Raw genomic sequence first — 21,509 nt, forward strand, 5'->3', positions numbered from 1 at the left:
GCCCACATCTTGTGGCGTAGGCAAAATTTGTTCGCAAATTATCATTCCCTATATGTGTAGTATCTGTCATTTTAACCACGACTCATTTGGTCAAAGTCCCAAGGAGAAAGTCGTTAAAGTAGGACCATTTCTTTCACTGAAAAATGGCCAAATACTTTCAGAGCAATGTTTGGCGCCATGCCACGCCCACATCTTATGGCGTAGGCAAAATTTGTTCGCAAATTATCATTCCCTATATGTGTAGTATCCGTCATTTTAACAACGACTCATTTGGTCAAAGTCCCAAGGAGAAAGTCGTTAAAGTAGGACCATTTCTTTCACTGAAAAATGGCCAAATACTTTCAGAGCAATGTTTGGCGCCATGCCACGCCCACATCTTGTGGCGTAGGCAAAATTTGTTCGCAAATTATCATTCCCTATATGTGTAGTATCTGTCATTTTAACAACGACTCATTTGGTCAATGTCCCAAGGAGAAAGTCGTTAAAGTAGGACCATTTCGTTCACTGAAAAATGGCCAAATACTTTCAGAGCAATGTTTGGCGTCATGCCACACCCACATCTTGTGGCATAGGCAAAATTTGTTCGCAAATTATCATTCCCTATATGTGTAGTATCTGTCATTTTAACAACGACTCATTCGGTCAAAGTCCCAAGGAGAAAGTCGTTAAAGTAGGACCATTTCTTTCACTGAAAAATGGCCAAATACTTTCAGAGCAATGTTTGGCGCCATGCCACGCCCACATCTTATGGCGTAGGCAAAATTTGTTCGCAAATTATCATTCCCTATATGTGTAGTATCTGTCATTTTAACAACGACTCATTTGGTCAAAGTCCCAAGGAGAAAGTCGTTAAAGTAGGACCATTTCTTTCACTGAAAAATGGCCAAATACTTTCAGAGCAATGTTTGGCGTCATGCCACGCCCACATCTTATGGCGTAGGCAAAATTTGTTCGCAAATTATCATTCCCTATATGTGTAGTATCTGTCATTTTAACAACGACTCATTTGGTCAAAGTCCCAAGGAGAAAGTCGTTAAAGTAGGACCATTTCTTTCACTGAAAAATGGCCAAATACTTTCAGAGCAATGTTTGGCGTCATGCCACGCCCACATCTTGTGGCGTAGGCAAAATTTGTTCGCAAATTATCATTCCCTATATGTGTAGTATCTGTCATTTTAACCACGACTCATTCGGTCAAAGTCCCAAGGAGAAAGTCGTTAAAGTAGGACCATTTCTTTCACTGAAAAATGGCCAAATACTTTCAGAGCAATGTTTGGCGTCATGCCACACCCACATCTTGTGGCGTAGGCAAAATTTGTTCGCAAATTATCATTCCCTATATGTGTAGTGTCTGTCATTTTAACAACGACTCATTTGGTCAAAGTCCCAAGGAGAAAGTCGTTAAAGTAGGACCATTTCTTTCACTGAAAAATGGCCAAATACTTTCAGAGCAATGTTTGGCGCCATGCCACGCCCACATCTTATGGCGTAGGCAAAATTTGTTCGCAAATTATCATTCCCTATATGTGTAGTATCTGTCATTTTAACAACGACTCATTTGGTCAAAGTCCCAAGGAGAAAGTCGTTAAAGTAGGACCATTTCTTTCACTGAAAAATGGCCAAATACTTTCAGAGCAATGTTTGGCGCCATGCCACGCCCACATCTTGTGGCGTAGGCAAAATTTGTTCGCAAATTATCATTCCCTATATGTGTAGTATCTGTCATTTTAACCACGACTCATTTGGTCAAAGTCCCAAGGAGAAAGTCGTTAAAGTAGGACCATTTCTTTCACTGAAAAATGGCCAAATACTTTCAGAGCAATGTTTGGCGCCATGCCACGCCCACATCTTATGGCGTAGGCAAAATTTGTTCGCAAATTATCATTCCCTATATGTGTAGTATCTGTCATTTTAACAACGACTCATTTGGTCAAAGTCCCAAGGAGAAAGTCGTTAAAGTAGGACCATTTCTTTCACTGAAAAATGGCCAAATACTTTCAGAGCAATGTTTGGCGTCATGCCACGCCCACATCTTGTGGCGTAGGCAAAATTTGTTCGCAAATGATCATTCCCTATATGTGTAGTATCTGTCATTTTAACCACGACTCATTTGGTCAAAGTCCCAAGGAGAAAGTCGTTAAAGTAGGACCATTTCTTTCACTGAAAAATGGCCAAATACTTTCAGAGCAATGTTTGGCGTCATGCCACGCCCACATCTTGTGGCGTAGGCAAAATTTGTTCGCAAATTATCATTCCCTATATGTGTAGTATCTGTCATTTTAACAACGACTCATTTGGTCAAAGTCCCAAGGAGAAAGTCGTTAAAGTAGGACCATTTCTTTCACTGAAAAATGGCCAAATACTTTCAGAGCAATGTTTGGCACCATGCCACGCCCACATCTTATGGCGTAGGCAAAATTTGTTCGCAAATTATCATTCCCTATATGTGTAGTATCTGTCATTTTAACAACGACTCATTTGGTCAAAGTCCCAAGGAGAAAGTCGTTAAAGTAGGACCATTTCTTTCACTGAAAAATGGCCAAATACTTTCAGAGCAATGTTTGGCACCATGCCACGCCCACATCTTATGGCGTAGGCAAAATTTGTTCGCAAATTATCATTCCCTATATGTGTAGTATCTGTCATTTTAACAACGACTCATTTGGTCAAAGTCCCAAGGAGAAAGTCGTTAAAGTAGGACCATTTCTTTCACTGAAAAATGGCCAAATACTTTCAGAGCAATGTTTGGCGCCATGCCACGCCCACATCTTATGGCGTAGGCAAAATTTGTTCGCAAATTATCATTCCCTATATGTGTAGTATCTGTCATTTTAACAACGACTCATTTGGTCAAAGTCCCAAGGAGAAAGTCGTTAAAGTAGGACCATTTCTTTCACTGAAAAATGGCCAAATACTTTCAGAGCAATGTTTGGCGTCATGCCACACCCACATCTTGTGGCGTAGGCAAAATTTGTTCGCAAATTATCATTCCCTATATGTGTAGTATCTGTCATTTTAACAACGACTCATTTGGTCAAAGTCCCAAGGAGAAAGTCGTTAAAGTAGGACCATTTCTTTCACTGAAAAATGGCCAAATACTTTCAGAGCAATGTTTGGCGTCATGCCACACCCACATCTTGTGGCGTAGGCAAAATTTGTTCGCAAATTATCATTCCCTATATGTGTAGTATCTGTCATTTTAACCACGACTCATTTGGTCAAAGTCCCAAGGAGAAAGTCGTTAAAGTAGGACCATTTCTTTCACTGAAAAATGGCCAAATACTTTCAGAGCAATGTTTGGCGCCATGCCACGCCCACATCTTATGGCGTAGGCAAAATTTGTTCGCAAATTATCATTCCCTATATGTGTAGTATCTGTCATTTTAACAACGACTCATTCGGTCAAAGTCCCAAGGAGAAAGTCGTTAAAGTAGGACCATTTCTTTCACTGAAAAATGGCCAAATACTTTCAGAGCAATGTTTGGCGTCATGCCACGCCCACATTTTGTGGCGTAGGCAAAATTTGTTCGCAAATTATCATTCCCTATATGTGTAGTATCTGTCATTTTAACCACGACTCATTCGGTCAAAGTTCCTAGGAGGACTTTGTTAAAAGAACAACTCCTTTTCTTTGCCAAAAAATGGAAGGCGAAAACCAAGATGGCCGACTTCCTGTTCGCTATCAGGTATGGGTTCCTGAGACTTTTATGTGCGTGCCGTCATGATAGACGTCTCCTGCGATTTTCCTGGCGATACGTGAAACTGGTAGGAGGGGCTAATTTTTTCTAATTTTAAAGGTGGCGCTAGAGAGACAACGTTAGATGCAACATGGGGTTATGCTGAACGAAATGTGGCGATCATTTTACTGTTGGCCTTGGCTTGCCATCAAAGTAGGCTTATGCGATATATAATATATTATATATAATTATTTTGTGTGGTCAAACTAGACATTTTAGCAGGGTAATGCCAACAATCCGTCCCGACTAAAATATTGCTGCGTAACTTTACAAATACATTTGGCTAATCGACATTAGTAAAATGTGGCATAATTACTTAGTAAGCCATCTTGCAAGAAGCATAAACAAGAGAAACCTACAGCGTAGGACTTGTCGATAGCCTTTTGAAGTCTTTGGAGTAGGTTTCGGATTTGGCTTTGTATCTGACAACCTCAGTCATGGACAGTGGGACGGAACAACAGAATTTTGACCGTGATTACAGTACAATTTCTGGCCACATTACTACATATGGCAACTTTAAGCTAGAACTAACCAGCGCCAGGCTGGAAAATTCCTGCACATATAGCATTTCTCCTAGAATAATACACAACTCACATGTTTTGTCTGTAGTGACTGTGCCAGAGGTGGACATGGATTCTACTGAGGTGGCAGATTATGACGCGTTCAATTTATCGCAGCACCAAGCAAATAGTCTGAAGATCCCCATCATATCAATTCCTAGATATGATCGAAATTATTTAAGGCGCACTACACAAAATAAACATAACATTATTAATATCACTACTATGGATACCATTGACAAAAACTCCTCAAAACAGCCCACTACCTATAATATGGGCTTTTTAAACATCAGATCGTTGTCTCCCAAAACGTAATTAGTTAATGAGGTAATCAGAGACAACAATCTTAACGTCATTGGTTTTAGCAAAACCTGGCTCGAACCAGATTCATTTTTCAAACTTAACGAGGCATCTCCTCCTAACCATAAGAATGCACATATTAACCGTCCCCTTAAAAGGGGTGGAAGAGTCGCACTAATATACAATGAAAACCATAACCTTACCCTTAACCTAAGTAATAAATATAAATAATTTGAGGTGCTTACTACGAGGTCTGTCACATCGTTACCTTTCTACCTGGCTGTTATCTACCGGGCCCGTGGGCCCTATTCGGACTTTATCAGTGAATTTTCTGAGTTTGTCGCTGATCTAATGACGCACGCAGATAACATAATTATAATGGTGAATTTTAATATCCATATGAATACCCCATCAGACCCTGCGTGCGTGGCGGTCCAGACTATAATTGATAGCTGTGGTCTTACACAAATAATAAATGAACCCACGCATCGCAACGGTAATACGATAGATCAAGTGCTTGTCCGAGTTGTCACCACCTCCAAAGTTATGATACTCCCGTACACTAAAGTAATGTCCGATCTTTACCTTTTAAAATTTAAAGTTCTGCCTCATTGTCAACAAGCTAATAAATTTAAAGTTCTGCCTCATTGTCAACAAGCTAATAATAACCACTGCTTTAGCGGCCGCAACATTAATGCTGTCACAACTATGACTCTTGCTGGTCTACCACCTTCGGTAATGCCGCCATTACCAAATTATGTGGGCTCTATTGATAACCTCACTAACAACTTTAACGACGCCCTGCGCGACACCATCGATAGTATAGAACTGCTAAAGCTAAAAAAAGGCCCCTAAAAGGCGTACCCCATGGTTTACAGAAGAAACCAGAGTTCTTAAACAATCATGTAGAAAACTGGAACGCAAATGGCTTGCAATTAAACCTGGGGTTGTCCATCAAGCATGGAGTGATAGTTTAATAACTTACCTTAGCTAGAGCTAATTACTACTCCAATCTCATCCGCCTCATTAAAAACGATCCTAAATATTTGTTCAGTACAGTAGCATTGCTAACCCAACAAGGGACTCCTCCCAGTAGCTCCCACCACTCGGCAGATGACTTTATGAATTTCTTTAATAAGACAATTGAACTCATTAGAAAGGAGATTAAAGACAACGTGTCCAAGCTACAACTGGGTTCTATTAACAAAGATACAAAAGTATATATGACGAATATTGCACTCCAAAATAGTCTCTCTCTTTTTGATGAAATAACATTAGAGGAATTATTACGGCGTGTAAATGGGACAAAACAAACAACATGTTTACTTAACCCACTTCCTGGGAAACTTATCAAGGAGCTTTTTGTAATTTTAGGACCATCAGTGCTAAATATTATAAACTTATCACTTTCCTCTGGCACTGTTCCCCTAGCATTCAAAAAAGCAATTATTCATCCTCGACTTAACCTCGATCCTGACCTCACGGTAAACTAACGACCGGTGTCCCACCTTCCCTTTATCTCAAAAAAATTGTTGCACAGCAGCTAAATGAACACTTAGCGTCTAATAAGCTCGCTGAACCTTTTCAATCCGGTATCAGGGCAAATCACTCTACGGAGACAGCCCTCGCAAAAATGACTAATGATCTATTGCTAACGATAGATTCTGATGCGTCATCTATGTTGCTGCTTTTTGATCTTAGCGCTGCTTTTGACACAGTCGATCATAATATTTTATTAGAGCGTATCAAAACATGTACCGGTATTGGTATGTCAGACTTAGCCTTGTCGTGGTTTAACTCTTATCTTACTGACAGGATGCAGTGCGTCTCCCATAACAATGTGACCTCGGACTATGTTAAGGTAACGTGTGGAGTTCCCCAGGGTTCGGTTCTTGGCCCTGCACTCTTCAGCATCTACATGCTGCCGCTAGGTGACATCATACGCAAATACGGTGTTAGCTTTCATTGTTATGCTGATGACACCCAACTCTACATGCCCCTAAAGCTGACCAACACGCCGGATTGTAGTCAGCTGGAGGCGTGTCTCAATGAAATTAAACAATGGATGTCCGTTAACTTCTTGCAACTCAACGCTAAGAAAACGGAAATGCTGATTATCGGTCCTGCTAGACACCGACACCTATTTAATAATACCACCTTAACATTTGACAACCAATCAATTACACAAGGCGAAAAAATTATACACCTATTTAATAATACCACCTTAACATTTGACAACAAAACATTTATAAACTTTTTTTTAATAATACCACCTTAACATTTCACAACCAAACAATTATACACCTTTTTAATAATACCACCTTAACATTTGACAACAAAACAATTATACACGTATTTAACAATACCTCCTTAACATTTGACAACCAATCAATTACACAAGGCGACTTGGTAAAGAATCTGGGTATTATCTTCGACCCAACTCTCTCGTTTGAGTCACACATTAAGAGTGTAACTAAAACGGCCTTTTTTCATCTCCGTAATATCGCTAAAATTCGTTCCATTTTGTCCACCAGCAACGCTGAGATCATTATTCATGCGTTCGTTACGTTGTCTCAATTACTTATTATTTTGGGGTCTCGCTATGTCTAGCATTAACAGATTACAGTTGGTACAAAATCTGGCTGCTAGACTTTTGACAAGAACAAGAAATGTTCATGTCCTTGTGGCTTGTGCAGCCCTTTGAGACACTTGTGATTAAGGGCTATATAAATGAACGTTGATTGATTGATTGATTGATTGAATAATATATTCTAACAGCCATTAAAGATGTTTACAGTAATATATATATATATATATATATATATATATATATATATATATGTATGTATATATATATATATATATATAGATATATATATATATAGATATATATGTCTTAATAAGGTTATCCAAAAAATAGTGCTCGATACCGTAGTAGAGCGCAATATATGTATGTGTGGGAAAAAAATCACAAGACTATTTCATCTCTACAGGCCTGTTTCATGAGGGGGGTACCCTCAATCATCAGGAGATTTTAATGGGAGCATTCGCATACCATGGTTTATATAGGGCACAGAGTGGGTGGGTACGGGCTGGCGTAGGGGCGTGGTGATTGGCTCATGTGTTACCTAGGAGGTGTTTCCGTCTATGGCGGCATGCTGTTACAATTTCGCTGCGCTTGTTGAGGGATGACAGGTCTGGACGGTAAATAATAAACAGTTTCTCTTTCAAGCATAGGTTGCATCTTTTATTACCACTATTGTAAGGTGTGCTGGATACAAGAATTTGCCATGTTATTGAATATTCAACATTATTGTCTTTGAGGTCCCAAATGTGTTTGCTGAGTTCTGTGGTATTTCGCAGGTTTTTGTTCCTGAAAGAAGCCTTGTGATTGTTCCATCTGGTTTTGAATTCTCCCTCGGTTAATCCTACATATGAGACAACGTAACGAACACATGAATTCAAAACCAGATGGAACAATCACAAGGCTTCTTTCAGGAACAAAAACCTGCGAAATACCACAGAACTCAGCAAACACATTTGGGACCTCAAAGACAATAATGTTGAATATTCAATAACATGGCAAATTCTTGCATCCAGCACACCTTACAATAGTGGTAATAAAAGATGCAACCTATGCTTGAAAGAGAAACTGTTTATTATTTACCGTCCAGACCTGTCATCCCTCAACAAGCGCAGCGAAATTGTAACAGCATGCCGCCATAGACGGAAACACCTCCTTGGTAACACATGAGCCAATCACCACGCCCCTACACCAGCCTGTACCCACCCACTCTGTGCCCTATATAAACCATGGTATGCGAATGCTCCCATTAAAATCTCCTGATGATTGAGGGTACCCCCCCTCATGAAACAGGCCTGTAGAGATGAAATAGTCTTGTGATTTTTTTCCCACACATACATATATATATATATATATATATATATATATATATATATATATATACTGTATATGTATATATATATATATATATATATATATATGTATATATATATATATATATATATATATATATATATATTCATATTCATGCCGGGATGTGGTTACCATTTTGAGTGGCGCCAGCACGAGGATGACGTAGCGGACCTCGCAGCAGTTCTCCCCCCAGTTCTGCGGCCTCTCCAGGCGTGAGATGCACACGTGACGCCTCTGCAGGTTCTTCACGTTGCAGCTGGAAGCAAACACGGAAGGGGAATGTCAAGGATGTCATTTGCATGGCTCGACCTCCTCTGTAAATCGATAGCAGACGCCATCGGAATGCACGATGACCGATCTCGCTTCCCTCCTCAAACGTTCGTCACTCGCGACACTCAAGCGGCGCAATAACCCCGCATTATTTGTTAAAAAAAACCTTGACCGTAAACATTTTGCAGTACACCTTTGATGTTTTCCTGACACGGGTTGAAATTAGTTAGTTTTTTTAATGTTTGGTTATCATTGTACTATTAATAAAGCTTTCATTACGGCAGCAGTTTGACTTTGGAACCGATTATTTCCATGTAAATCCGGCTTTTTAAAATGTTTTTAATTCAAGTTTTGCTTTCATTCACTTTTTTTTTACACTTGAATGTCAGCTAGGAATGTGACTTAATTCCCGCGGAATTGTGCCCTGAATCGCTGGGCTGCTTCTAAGATGACGCCAAGTATCCAAATCCATGATTTTTAGGGTTTAAATATACAAAATTAGTTAAAAAAACTAGTATAGAATGTTAGCACATTAACGTTAGCATGCTAATATAAGAGATGTTGGCACACTTCAAATATGGCGCCAAGTATCAAAAGCTACGATTGTTAGGTATAAACATAAAAAATATGCGAAAAAGATAGCATCAAACATTAGCAGGCCAATACAAAAGACAATAGCATACTTCCAAGATGGCCCCAAACATCAAATGCATGATTTTTAGGTTTAAACATACACATTTAGTTAAAAAAGAAAACATAACGTTAGCATGTTGACATAGGACAAGTTAGCGTACTTCTAAGATAGAGCCAAGTATTAAAATGCACTATTTAGGTGTAGACATATAAAATTAGCTGAACAGCTAGCATTAAACGTTAGCATGCTGATATAAGAGATGTTAGTATACTTCCAAGATGGCGCAAAGTATCAAAATCTGTGATTTCTAGGTTCAAACAAACAAAATTAGTTTAAAAAACTAACAAAACCTTAGCATGCCAACATAGGGCAAGTGAGCTTACTTCCAAGATGGCGACAAGTATTAACATGCACTATTTTTAGATGTAAACATACAAAATTAGCTAACAAGCTAGCATAAAACATTAGCATGCTGATATAAGAGACATTGGCTTACTTACAAGATGGTGCCAAGTATCAAAATATATGATTTTTAGGTTTAAACAAACACAATTAGTTAAAAAAAGCAAGCATAAAACGTTAGCATGCCAACATAAGACACATTAGCTTACTCCCAAGATGGCGCCAAGTATCATAAAACATGATTTTCAGGTTAAAGCTTTTAAAATTAGCTGAAAAGATTGCATAACACGTTAGCATTATAACACACAGGATAAGTTAACATACTTCTTAAATGGTGCCAAATATTAAAATGCAGTATTTTTAGGTGTAGACGTACAAAATTATCTTTAAAAAAAAAAAGCTAGCATGCTAATACAAGAGACGTTAGCACACTTCCACGATGGCCCAAGTATCAAAAATCATGATTTTTGTGGTTTAAACATACAAAATGAGTTAGTTAAAAACATGAGCATGTTAGCGTGTGACCGGAAAAGAGGAAATACCAAAATACAGTTTGTGTAGGTGTGAAAATACCAGAGGTGGGACCAAGTCATTGTTTTGCAAGTCACAAGTAAGTCTCAAGTCTTTGCCCTCAAGTCCGAGTCAAGTCTCGAGTCAAGACAGGCAAGCCCCGAGTCAAGTCCAAAGTCAAGACTGGAAAGTCTCAAGTCAAGTCCTAAGTCCTGCATTTTGAGTTTCGAGTCCTTTCAAGTCCTTTTAACCACAGACTAATATATTAACACAGATTGTGTATGCTTTTGAAACTCAGTATTTATTTATTAAAACAAGTGCATTTTAAATTGCAGGAAAGAAAATTGTGCTGACATTGCACTTTATAATAGCACTATTAACCAGTCATTTTAAACATTAACTCATTCCTTTACAGAACAAACACATTGAAAAATAAAGTGCAAATGTACTTATTTGTACAAAAGTGTTAACATTGAAAAAACATGACATATACGTGAACATAACAAAAAAGTTGTACTTTTTATATGTCAGGGCCCTATGCTGCATTGCATTTGCAAAAGACCAAATTAGCCAAGAGTCTGTCAGTCATTTGTGCACGATGGGGGCGTAGTATGATGCCACCATGGCTGAAAACTCGCTCCACTGGAGCACTGGAGGCAGGCACTGCCAAGACTCTCATGGCCACTCGGAACAGTGAAGGAAGAGTCTTCATGTTCAATGCCCAGAACAAAAGGGGGGAGAGAGTTGTTTTGGGTTGGTGCACTACTTGTAAGTGTATCTTGTGTTTTTTATGTTGATTTAATTAAAAAAAGAAAAGAAAAAAAAAATATTTCTTGTGCGGCCCGATACCAATCGATCCACGGACCAGTACCGGGCCGCGGCCCGGTGGTTGGGGACCACTGAGGTAAACAACCAACAGTATGTCAGAAAGCTAGCTAAAACGGTACACATATTCATAATATAGTATACATTTTAACTGACCTTTATTTGACTATTTTTGTCTTTTTTTAGGTGGCTAAAATACGCGGTGCTGCTGACCGCCGTCTAACGTTACGTGTGATATATTGACTAACGTAACCCTGCTTAAAAAAAATCACTGAACAAAAAGTATGAATAAGGTAGTGAACTGCAACAGATTCCCGTGTTTGCAATAACGTTATAACGTTAGCAGTGAGTTTACAGCCTCACTGATTTAACTACACAGCAAATAAAAGTCACGTTACTTAGCCAATAAACGTTATCTTACATTCAAAACTTACCGTTCTTTGTGCAACTTCAAATGCCGGACGAAGTTGGAAGTTGTTGCCTCTCCATCAGTAATTTTCAAACCGCATGTGTTGCATACTGCAAACCGTTTTGTGTTGACCACCTCGTAATTTTTATACCCAAAGAAAATTATTTTAGGTATCATTTTTTGTTCACTGGCGTGTGGTTTGGACATGTCTTCTTCGTTGGTTGTCCTGCAATTTGATTGGATGAATGCTGTGTGATGAAAACAAAGTAGATCTAATTTGATTGGCTGTTGTACTGAGACCACACCAGCTGACACACGCAACGCTGATAGACAAGTACACAATGAAAAATACGGAGCGCTCCCGAATAACTTTTTCATCTTTGGGTTTTGGGGAAAGTAGCAAGTCATGTCAAGTCATGTCAATTCAAAAGGCTCAAGTCCAAGTGAAGTCACAAGTCATTGATGTTAAAGTCTAAGTCGAGTTGCAAGTCTTTTTACATTTTGTCAAGTCGAGTCTAAAGTCATCAAATTCATGACTCGAGTCTGACTCGAGTCCAAGTCATGTGACTCGAGTCCACACCTCTGGAAAATACAAAATGAGCTAAAAAGCTAGCATAAAATAACACGCTAACATTAGCATGGGTTTAATTCATGTTGGCCACAGTTTGATCCTGAAATAGATTATTTGTATTTTTATATGTGGATATTGATTTTTTTTCTTCTGTCATCTATCAAAAGACGGTGGTCAAATGTGAAACAGCTGTCGCTACGATGCAGTACAGCCTTCGTTCAGTGCAACAGCAATACTCAACGTGTACCTAATCATGTGGCCGGGGCGTGCGCGCCCAAATATGGTCAAAGTCCCACTTACAGGATGCAGAGCCAGGACTGCTGGTAATGGACTCCTGTGTCGGTGGCCGTCACCCCCTGGATGGTCTCTGACAGCAGGTGGACTGTGGGGGCAAAGGTCAAAGGTGACAGGTGATGAGTCGGTCAACCAAGAGCCCGTGCGCTCACACACACACACACACACACACACACACACACACACACACACACACACACGCACACACACACACACACACACACACACGTGTAAAAGAATGTGCAGGGAAGTTTGAAGTTTTCATTTAGTTAAAAAAGGCAAAAAATAAAACCATTGTTTTATTTTTTCCTTTTTCTGTTAGTGATAGCGGAAGCGGGGATCGAACCTGGAACCCTCAAGTTGCTGGCACGTCCACTCTACCAACTGAGCTACACCGCCCCACATGTGCAAAAGTGTGTTAAGAACACAAAAAAGCAAAACAAACGTGTTTAGAAATACAAACTTTTTTTTTTAAATTCGCAAGACGTGACTGCTTTTAGCAGCTAAGTTAGCGACACTGCTCCCTCCTGCTACGTCTTCTTATTCTCTGGCGGACCAGGCACGTTTAAGATGTTTTGTTCAAAAAGTTTGGCACATGTAGACAAACATTAGGTTGCAAAAAAGTGTGTTGAAAACACAAAAAAGCAAAACAAATGTGTTTAGAAATACAAACTTTTAAAAAAATTCGCAAGACGTTAGCAACACTGCTCCCTCCTGCTACGTCTTCTTATTCTCTGGCGGACCAGGCGCGTTTTAGATGTTTTGTTCAAAAAGTTTGGCACATATGGACAAACATTAGGTTGCAAAAAAGTGTGTTAAAAACACAAAAAAGCAAAACAAATGTGTTTAGAAATACAAACTTTAAAAAAATTGGCAAGACGTGAAAGCTTTTAGCAGCTAAGTTAGCAACATTGCTCCCTCCAGCTACGTCTTCTTATTCTCTGGCGGACCAGGCGCATTTAAGATGTTTTGTTCACAAAGTTTGGCACATATTGACAAACATTACGTTGCAAAAAAGTGTGACAAAAAAACACAAAAAAGCAAAAGAAACGTGTTTAGAAATACAAACTTTTAAAAAAATTCACGAGACGTGAGCGCTTTTAGCAGCTAAGTTAGCAACACTGCTCCCTCCAGCTACGTCTTCTTATTCTCTGGCGGACCAGGCGCGTTTTAGATGTTTTGTTCACAAAATTTGGCACATATTGATAAACATTAGGTTGCAAAAAAGTGTGATAAAAAAACACAAAAAAGCAAACCAAACGTGTTTAGAAATAGAAACTTTTTTTAAAATTCGCAAGACGTTGTTAGCAACACTGCTCCCTCTTGCTACGTCTTCTTATTCTCTGGCGGACCAGGCGCATTTAAGATGTTTTGTTCACAAAGTTTGGCACATATTGACAAACACTAGGTTGCAAAAAAGTGTGTTAGGAACACAAAAAAGCAAAACAAACATGTTTAGAAATACAAACTATTAAAAAAATTCACAAGACGTGAGTGCTTTTAGCAGCTAAGTTAGCAACACTGCTCCCTCCAGCTACGTCTTCTTATTCTCTGGCGGACCAGGCGCATTTAAGATGCTTTGTTCACAAAGTTTGGTGGCACATATTGACAAACATTAGGTTGCAAAAAAGTGTGTTAAAAACACAAAAAAAGCAAAACAAACGTGTTTGGAAATACAAACTTTTAAAAAAATTCGCAAGACATGAGCGCTTTTAGCAGCTAAGTTAGCAACACTGCTCCCTCCAGCTACGTCTTTTTATTCTCTGGCGGACCAGGCGCGTTTTAGATGTTTGGTTCACAAAATTTGGCACATATTGATAAACATTAGGTTGCAAAAAAGTGTGATAAAAAAACACAAAAAAGCAAACCAAACGTGTTTAGAAATAGAAACTTTTTTTTAAATTCGCAAGACGTTGTTAGCAACACTGCTCCCTCTTGCTACGTCTTCTTATTCTCTGGCGGACCAGGCACGTTTAAGATGTTTTGTTCAAAAAGTTTGGCACATGTAGACAAACATTAGGTTGCAAAAAAGTGTGTTAAAAACACAAAAAAGCAAAACAAATGTGTTTAGAAATACAAACTTTAAAAAAATTTGCAAGACGTGAAAGCTTTTAGCAGCTAAGTTAGCAACATTGCTCCCTCCAGCTACGTCTTCTTATTCTCTGGCGGACCAGGCACATTTAAGATGTTTTGTTCACAAAGTTTGGTGGCACATATTGACAAACATTACGTTGCAAAAAAGTGTGATAAAAAAACACAAAAAAGCAAACCAAACGTGTTTAGAAATAGAAACTTTTTTTTAAATTCGCAAGACGTTGTTAGCAACACTGCTCCCTCTTGCTACGTCTTCTTATTCTCTGGCGGACCAGGCGCATTTAAGATGTTTTGTTCACAAAGTTTGGCACATATTGACAAACACTAGGTTGCAAAAAAGTGTGTTAGGAACACAAAAAAGCAAAACAAACATGTTTAGAAATACAAACTATTAAAAAAATTCACAAGACGTGAGTGCTTTTAGCAGCTAAGTTAGCAACACTGCTCCCTCCAGCTACGTCTTCTTATTCTCTGGCGGACCAGGCGCATTTAAGATGCTTTGTTCACAAAGTTTGGTGGCACATATTGACAAACATTAGGTTGCAAAAAAGTGTGATAAAAAAAACACAAAAAAGCAAAAGAAACGTGTTTAGAAATACAAACTTTTAAAAAAAATTCACGAGACGTGAGCGCTTTTAGCAGCTAAGTTAGCAACACTGCTCCCTCCAGCTACGTCTTTTTATTCTCTGGCGGACCAGGCGCGTTTTAGATGTTTTGTTCACAAAATTTGGCACATATTGATAAACATTAGGTTGCAAAAAAGTGTGATAAAAAAACACAAAAAAGCAAACCAAACGTGTTTAGAAATAGAAACTTTTTTTTAAATTCGCAAGACGTTGTTAGCAACACTGCTCCCTCTTGCTACGTCTTCTTATTCTCTGGCGGACCAGGCGCGTTTTAGATGTTTTGTTCACAAAGTTTGGCACATATTGACAATCACTAGGTTGCAAAAAAGTGTGTTAAAAACACAAAAAAGCAAAACAAATGTGTTTAGAAATACAAACTTTAAAAAAATTTGCAAGACGTGAAAGCTTTTAGCAGCTAAGTTAGCAACATTGCTCCCTCCAGCTACGTCTTCTTATTCTCTGGCGGACCAGGCACATTTAAGATGTTTTGTTCACAAAGTTTGGCACATATTGACAAACATTACGTTGCAAAAAAGTGTGATGAAAAAAACACAAAAAAGCAAACCAAACGTGTTTAGAAATAGAAACTTTTTTTAAAATTCGCAAGACGTTGTTAGCAACACTGCTCCCTCTTGCTACGTCTTCTTATTCTCTGGCGGACCAGGCGCATTTAAGATGTTTTGTTCACAAAGTTTGGCACATATTGACAAACATTACGTTGCAAAAAAGTGTGATAAAAAAACACAAAAAAGCAAAAGAAACGTGTTTAGAAATACAAACTTTAAAAAAAATTCACGAGACGTGAGCGCTTTTAGCAGCTAAGTTAGCAACACTGCTCCCTCCAGCTACGTCTTTTTATTCTCTGGCGGACCAGGCGCGTTTTAGATGTTTTGTTCACAAAATTTGGCACATATTGATAAACATTAGGTTGCAAAAAAGTGTGATAAAAAAACACAAAAAAGCAAAAGAAACGTGTTTAGAAATACAAACTTTTAAAAAAATTCACGAGACGTGAGCGCTTTTAGCAGCTAAGTTAGCAACACTGCTCCCTCCAGCTACGTCTTCTTATTCTCTGGCGGACCAGGCGCGTTTTAGATGTTTTGTTCACAAAATTTGGCACATATTGATAAACATTAGGTTGCAAAAAAGTGTGATAAAAAAACACAAAAAAGCAAAAGAAACGTGTTTAGAAATAGAAACTTTTTTTTTTAATTCGCAAGACGTTGTTAGCAACACTGCTCCCTCCAGCTACGTCTTCTTATTCTCTGGCGGACCAGGCGCATTTAAGATGTTTTATTCACAAAGTTTGGCACATATTGACAAACACTAGGTTGCAAAAAAGTGTGTTAGGAACACAAAAAAGCAAAACAAACATGTTTAGAAATACAAACTTTAAAAAAATTCACAAGACGTGAGTGCTTTTAGCAGCTAAGTTAGCAACACTGCTCCCTCCTGCTACGTCTTCTTATTCTCTGGCGGACCAGGCGCGTTTTAGATGTTTTGTTCACAAAATTTGGCACATATTGATAAACATTAGGTTGCAAAAAAGTGTGATAAAAAAACACAAAAAAGCAAACCAAACGTGTTTAGAAATAGAAACTTTTTTTAAAATTCGCAAGACGTTGTTAGCAACACTGCTCCCTCTTGCTACGTCTTCTTATTCTCTGGCGGACCAGGCGCATTTAAGATGTTTTGTTCACAAAGTTTGGCACATATTGACAAACATTACGTTGCAAAAAAGTGTGATAAAAAAACACAAAAAAGCAAAAGAAACGTGTTTAGAAATACAAACTTTAAAAAAAATTCACGAGACGTGAGCGCTTTTAGCAGCTAAGTTAGCAATACTGCTCCCTCCAGCTACGTCTTTTTATTCTCTGGCGGACCAGGCGCGTTTTAGATGTTTTGTTCACAAAATTTGGCACATATTGATAAACATTAGGTTGCAAAAAAGTGTGATAAAAAAACACAAAAAAGCAAACCAAACGTGTTTAGAAATAGAAACTTTTTTTTAAATTCGCAAGACGTTGTTAGCAACACTGCTCCCTCTTGCTACGTCTTCTTATTCTCTGGCGGACCAGGCGCATTTAAGATGTTTTGTTCACAAAGTTTGGCACATATTGACAAACACTAGGTTGCAAAAAAGTGTGTTAGGAACACAAAAAAAGCAAAACAAACATGTTTAGAAATACAAACTATTAAAAAAATTCACAAGACGTGAGTGCTTTTAGCAGCTAAGTTAGCAACACTGCTCCCTCCAGCTACGTCTTCTTATTCTCTGGCGGACCAGGCACATTTAAGATGTTTTGTTCACAAAGTTTGGCACATATTGACAAACATTACGTTGCAAAAAAGTGTGATAAAAAAACACAAAAAAGCAAAAGAAACGTGTTTAGAAATACAAACTTTTAAAAAAATTCACGAGACGTGAGCGCTTTTAGCAGCTAAGTTAGCAACACTGCTCCCTCCAGCTACGTCTTTTTATTCTCTGGCGGACCAGGCGCGTTTTAGATGTTTTGTTCACAAAATTTGGCACATATTGATAAACATTAGGTTGCAAAAAAGTGTGATAAAAAAACACAAAAAAGCAAACCAAACGTGTTTAGAAATAGAAACTTTTTTTTAAATTCGCAAGACGTTGTTAGCAACACTGCTCCCTCTTGCTACGTCTTCTTATTCTCTGGCGGACCAGGCACGTTTAAGATGTTTTGTTCAAAAAGTTTGGCACATATAGACAAACATTAGGTTGCAAAAAAGTGTGTTAAAAACACAAAAAAGCAAAACAAATGTGTTTAGAAATACAAACTTTAAAAAAATTTGCAAGACGTGAAAGCTTTTAGCAGCTAAGTTAGCAACATTGCTCCCTCCAGCTACGTCTTCTTATTCTCTGGCGGACCAGGCACATTTAAGATGTTTTGTTCACAAAGTTTGGCACATATTGACAAACATTACGTTGCAAAAAAGTGTGATAAAAAAACACAAAAAAGCAAAAGAAACGTGTTTAGAAATACAAACTTTTAAAAAAATTCACAAGACGTGAGCGCTTTTAGCAGCTAAGTTAGCAACACTGCTCCCTCCAGCTACGTCTTTTTATTCTCTGGCGGACCAGGCGCGTTTTAGATGTTTTGTTCACAAAATTTGGCACATATTGATAAACATTAGGTTGCAAAAAAGTGTGATAAAAAAACACAAAAAAGCAAACCAAACGTGTTTAGAAATAGAAACTTTTTTTAAATTCGCAAGACGTTGTTAGCAACACTGCTCCCTCTTGCTACGTCTTCTTATTCTCTGGCGGACCAGGCACATTTAAGATGTTTTGTTCACAAAGTTTGGCACATATTGACAAACATTACGTTGCAAAAAAGTGTGATAAAAAAACACAAAAAAGCAAAAGAAACGTGTTTAGAAATACAAACTTTTAAAAAAATTCACGAGACGTGAGCGCTTTTAGCAGCTAAGTTAGCAACACTGCTCCCTCCAGCTACGTCTTTTTATTCTCTGGCGGACCAGGCGCGTTTTAGATGTTTTGTTCACAAAATTTGGCACATATTGATAAACATTAGGTTGCAAAAAAGTGTGATAAAAAAACACAAAAAAGCAAACCAAACGTGTTTAGAAATAGAAACTTTTTTTTAAATTCGCAAGACGTTGTTAGCAACACTGCTCCCTCTTGCTACGTCTTCTTATTCTCTGGCGGACCAGGCGCATTTAAGATGTTTTGTTCACAAAGTTTGGCACATATTGACAAACACTAGGTTGCAAAAAAGTGTGTTAGGAACACAAAAAAGCAATACAAACATGTTTAGAAATACAAACTATTAAAAAAATTCACAAGACGTGAGTGCTTTTAGCAGCTAAGTTAGCAACACTGCTCCCTCCAGCTACGTCTTCTTATTCTCTGGCGGACCAGGCACATTTAAGATGTTTTGTTCACAAAGTTTGGTGGCACATATTGACAAACATTAGGTTGCAAAAAAGTGTGTTAAAAACACAAAAAAGCAAAACAAACGTGTTTAGAAATACAAACTATTAAAAAAATTCACAAGACGTGAGTGCTTTTAGCAGCTAAGTTAGCAACACTGCTCCCTCCAGCTACGTCTTTTTATTCTCTGGCGGACCAGGCGCGTTTTAGATGTTTTGTTCACAAAATTTGGCACATATTGATAAACATTAGGTTGCAAAAAAGTGTGATAAAAAAACACAAAAAAGCAAACCAAACGTGTTTAGAAATAGAAACTTTTTTTTAAATTCGCAAGACGTTGTTAGCAACACTGCTCCCTCTTGCTACGTCTTCTTATTCTCTGGCGGACCAGGCGCATTTAAGATGTTTTGTTCACAAAGTTTGGCACATATTGACAAACACTAGGTTGCAAAAAAGTGTGTTAGGAACAGAAAAAAGCAAAACAAACATGTTTAGAAATACAAACTATTAAAAAAATTCACAAGACGTGAGTGCTTTTAGCAGCTAAGTTAGCAACACTGCTCCCTGCAGCTACGTCTTCTTATTCTCTGGCGGACCAGGCGCATTTAAGATGCTTTGTTCACAAAGTTTGGTGGCACATATTGACAAACATTACGTTGCAAAAAAGTGTGATAAAAAAACACAAAAAAGCAAAAGAAACGTGTTTAGAAATACAAACTTTTAAAAAAATTCACGAGACGTGAGCGCTTTTAGCAGCTAAGTTAGCAACACTGCTCCCTCCAGCTACGTCTTTTTATTCTCTGGCGGACCAGGCGCGTTTTAGATGTTTTGTTCACAAAATTTGGCACATATTGATAAACATTAGGTTGCAAAAAAGTGTGATAAAAAAACACAAAAAAGCAAACCAAACGTGTTTAGAAATAGAAACTTTTTTTTAAAATTCGCAAGACGTTGTTAGCAACACTGCTCCCTCTTGCTACGTCTTCTTATTCTCTGGCGGACCAGGCGCATTTAAGATGTTTTGTTCACAAAGTTTGGTACATATTGACAAACACTAGGTTGCAAAAAAGTGTGTTAGGAACACAAAAAAGCAAAACAAACATGTTTAGAAATACAAACTATTAAAAAAATTCACAAGACGTGAGTGCTTTTAGCAGCTAAGTTAGCAACACTGCTCCCTCCAGCTACGTCTTCTTATTCTCTGGCGGACCAGGCGCATTTAAGATGCTTTGTTCACAAAGTTTGGTGGCACATATTGACAAACTTTAGGTTGCAAAAAAGTGTGTTAAAAACACAAAAAAAGCAAAACAAACGTGTTTAGAAATACAAACTTTTAAAAAAATTCGCAAGACGTTAGCAACACTGCTCCCTCCTGCTACGTCTTCTTATTCTCTGGCGGACCAGGCGCGTTTTAGATGTTCTGTTCACAAAATTTGGCACATATTGATAAACATTACGTTGCAAAAAAGTGTGATAAAAAAACACAAAAAAAGCAAACCAAACGTGTTTAGAAATTGAAACTTTTTTTTAAATTCGCAAGACGTTGTTAGCAACACTGCTCCCTCTTGCTACGTCTTCTTATTCTCTGGCGGACCAGGCGCATTTAAGATGTTTTGTTCACAAAGTTTGGCACATATTGACAAACACTAGGTTGCAAAAAAGTGTGTTAGGAACACAAAAAAGCAAAACAAACATGTTTAGAAATACAAACTATTAAAAAAATTCACAAGACGTGAGCGCTTTTAGCAGCTAAGTTAGCAACACTGCTTCCTCCAGCTACGTCTTTTTATTCTCTGGCGGACCAGGCGCGTTTTAGATGTTTTGTTCACAAAATTTGGCACATATTGATAAACATTAGGTTGCAAAAAAGTGTGATAAAAAAACACAAAAAAGCAAACCAAACGTGTTTAGAAATAGAAACTTTTTTTTAAATTCGTAAGACGTTGTTAGCAACACTGCTCCCTCTTGCTACGTCTTCTTATTCTCTGGCGGACCAGGCGCGTTTAAGATGTTTTGTTCACAAAGTTTGGCACATATTGACAAACACTAGGTTGCAAAAAAGTGTGTTAAAAACACAAAAAAGCAAAACAAATGTGTTTAGAAATACAAACTTTTAAAAAAATTCGCAAGACGTTAGCAACACTGCTCCCTCCTGCTACGTCTTCTTATTCTCTGGCGGACCAGGCGCGTTTTAGATGTTTTGTTCTGAAAGTTTGACACATATTGACAAACATGAGGTTGTTTTTAGCGCCTTTGGTGGCCAAGATGTAGAAAAGCGTTGGTTTCAGACGGCTGAGGATCATGTGACCTCGCTAAAACACACTTCATTACAGCCGGACCTCCCTGCGGGATGCAACACACTCCGTTCTCTACATGGCGGGAAATACGTTCATTTCCATATTCTCACGCTTTCCGTCTCCT

At 38.2% G+C, this 21,509-nt stretch overlaps 1 protein-coding gene across 5 annotated transcripts in view; it reads right to left on the reverse strand.

Annotated features, from left to right (window-relative positions):
• The window catches only part of slc4a11 (solute carrier family 4 member 11), a 409,353-nt gene that overhangs the window by 140,005 nt on the left and 247,839 nt on the right, over positions 1 to 21,509 (reverse strand). For all 5 annotated transcript variants that reach the window (XM_061925140.2, XM_061925138.2, XM_061925141.2 and 2 more), the window contains 2 exons: positions 12,456 to 12,537; positions 8,667 to 8,790 (listed from right to left, as the gene is read on the reverse strand). In XM_061925140.2, the coding sequence (XP_061781124.1) occupies positions 8,667 to 8,790; positions 12,456 to 12,537 (206 nt within the window). The remainder of the gene's footprint in view (positions 1 to 8,666; positions 8,791 to 12,455; positions 12,538 to 21,509) is intronic.

The sequence above is a fragment of the Nerophis lumbriciformis genome, linkage group LG29 (assembly GCF_033978685.3).
Source record: "Nerophis lumbriciformis linkage group LG29, RoL_Nlum_v2.1, whole genome shotgun sequence".
NCBI classification, from domain to species: Eukaryota; Metazoa; Chordata; class Actinopteri; order Syngnathiformes; family Syngnathidae; genus Nerophis; species Nerophis lumbriciformis.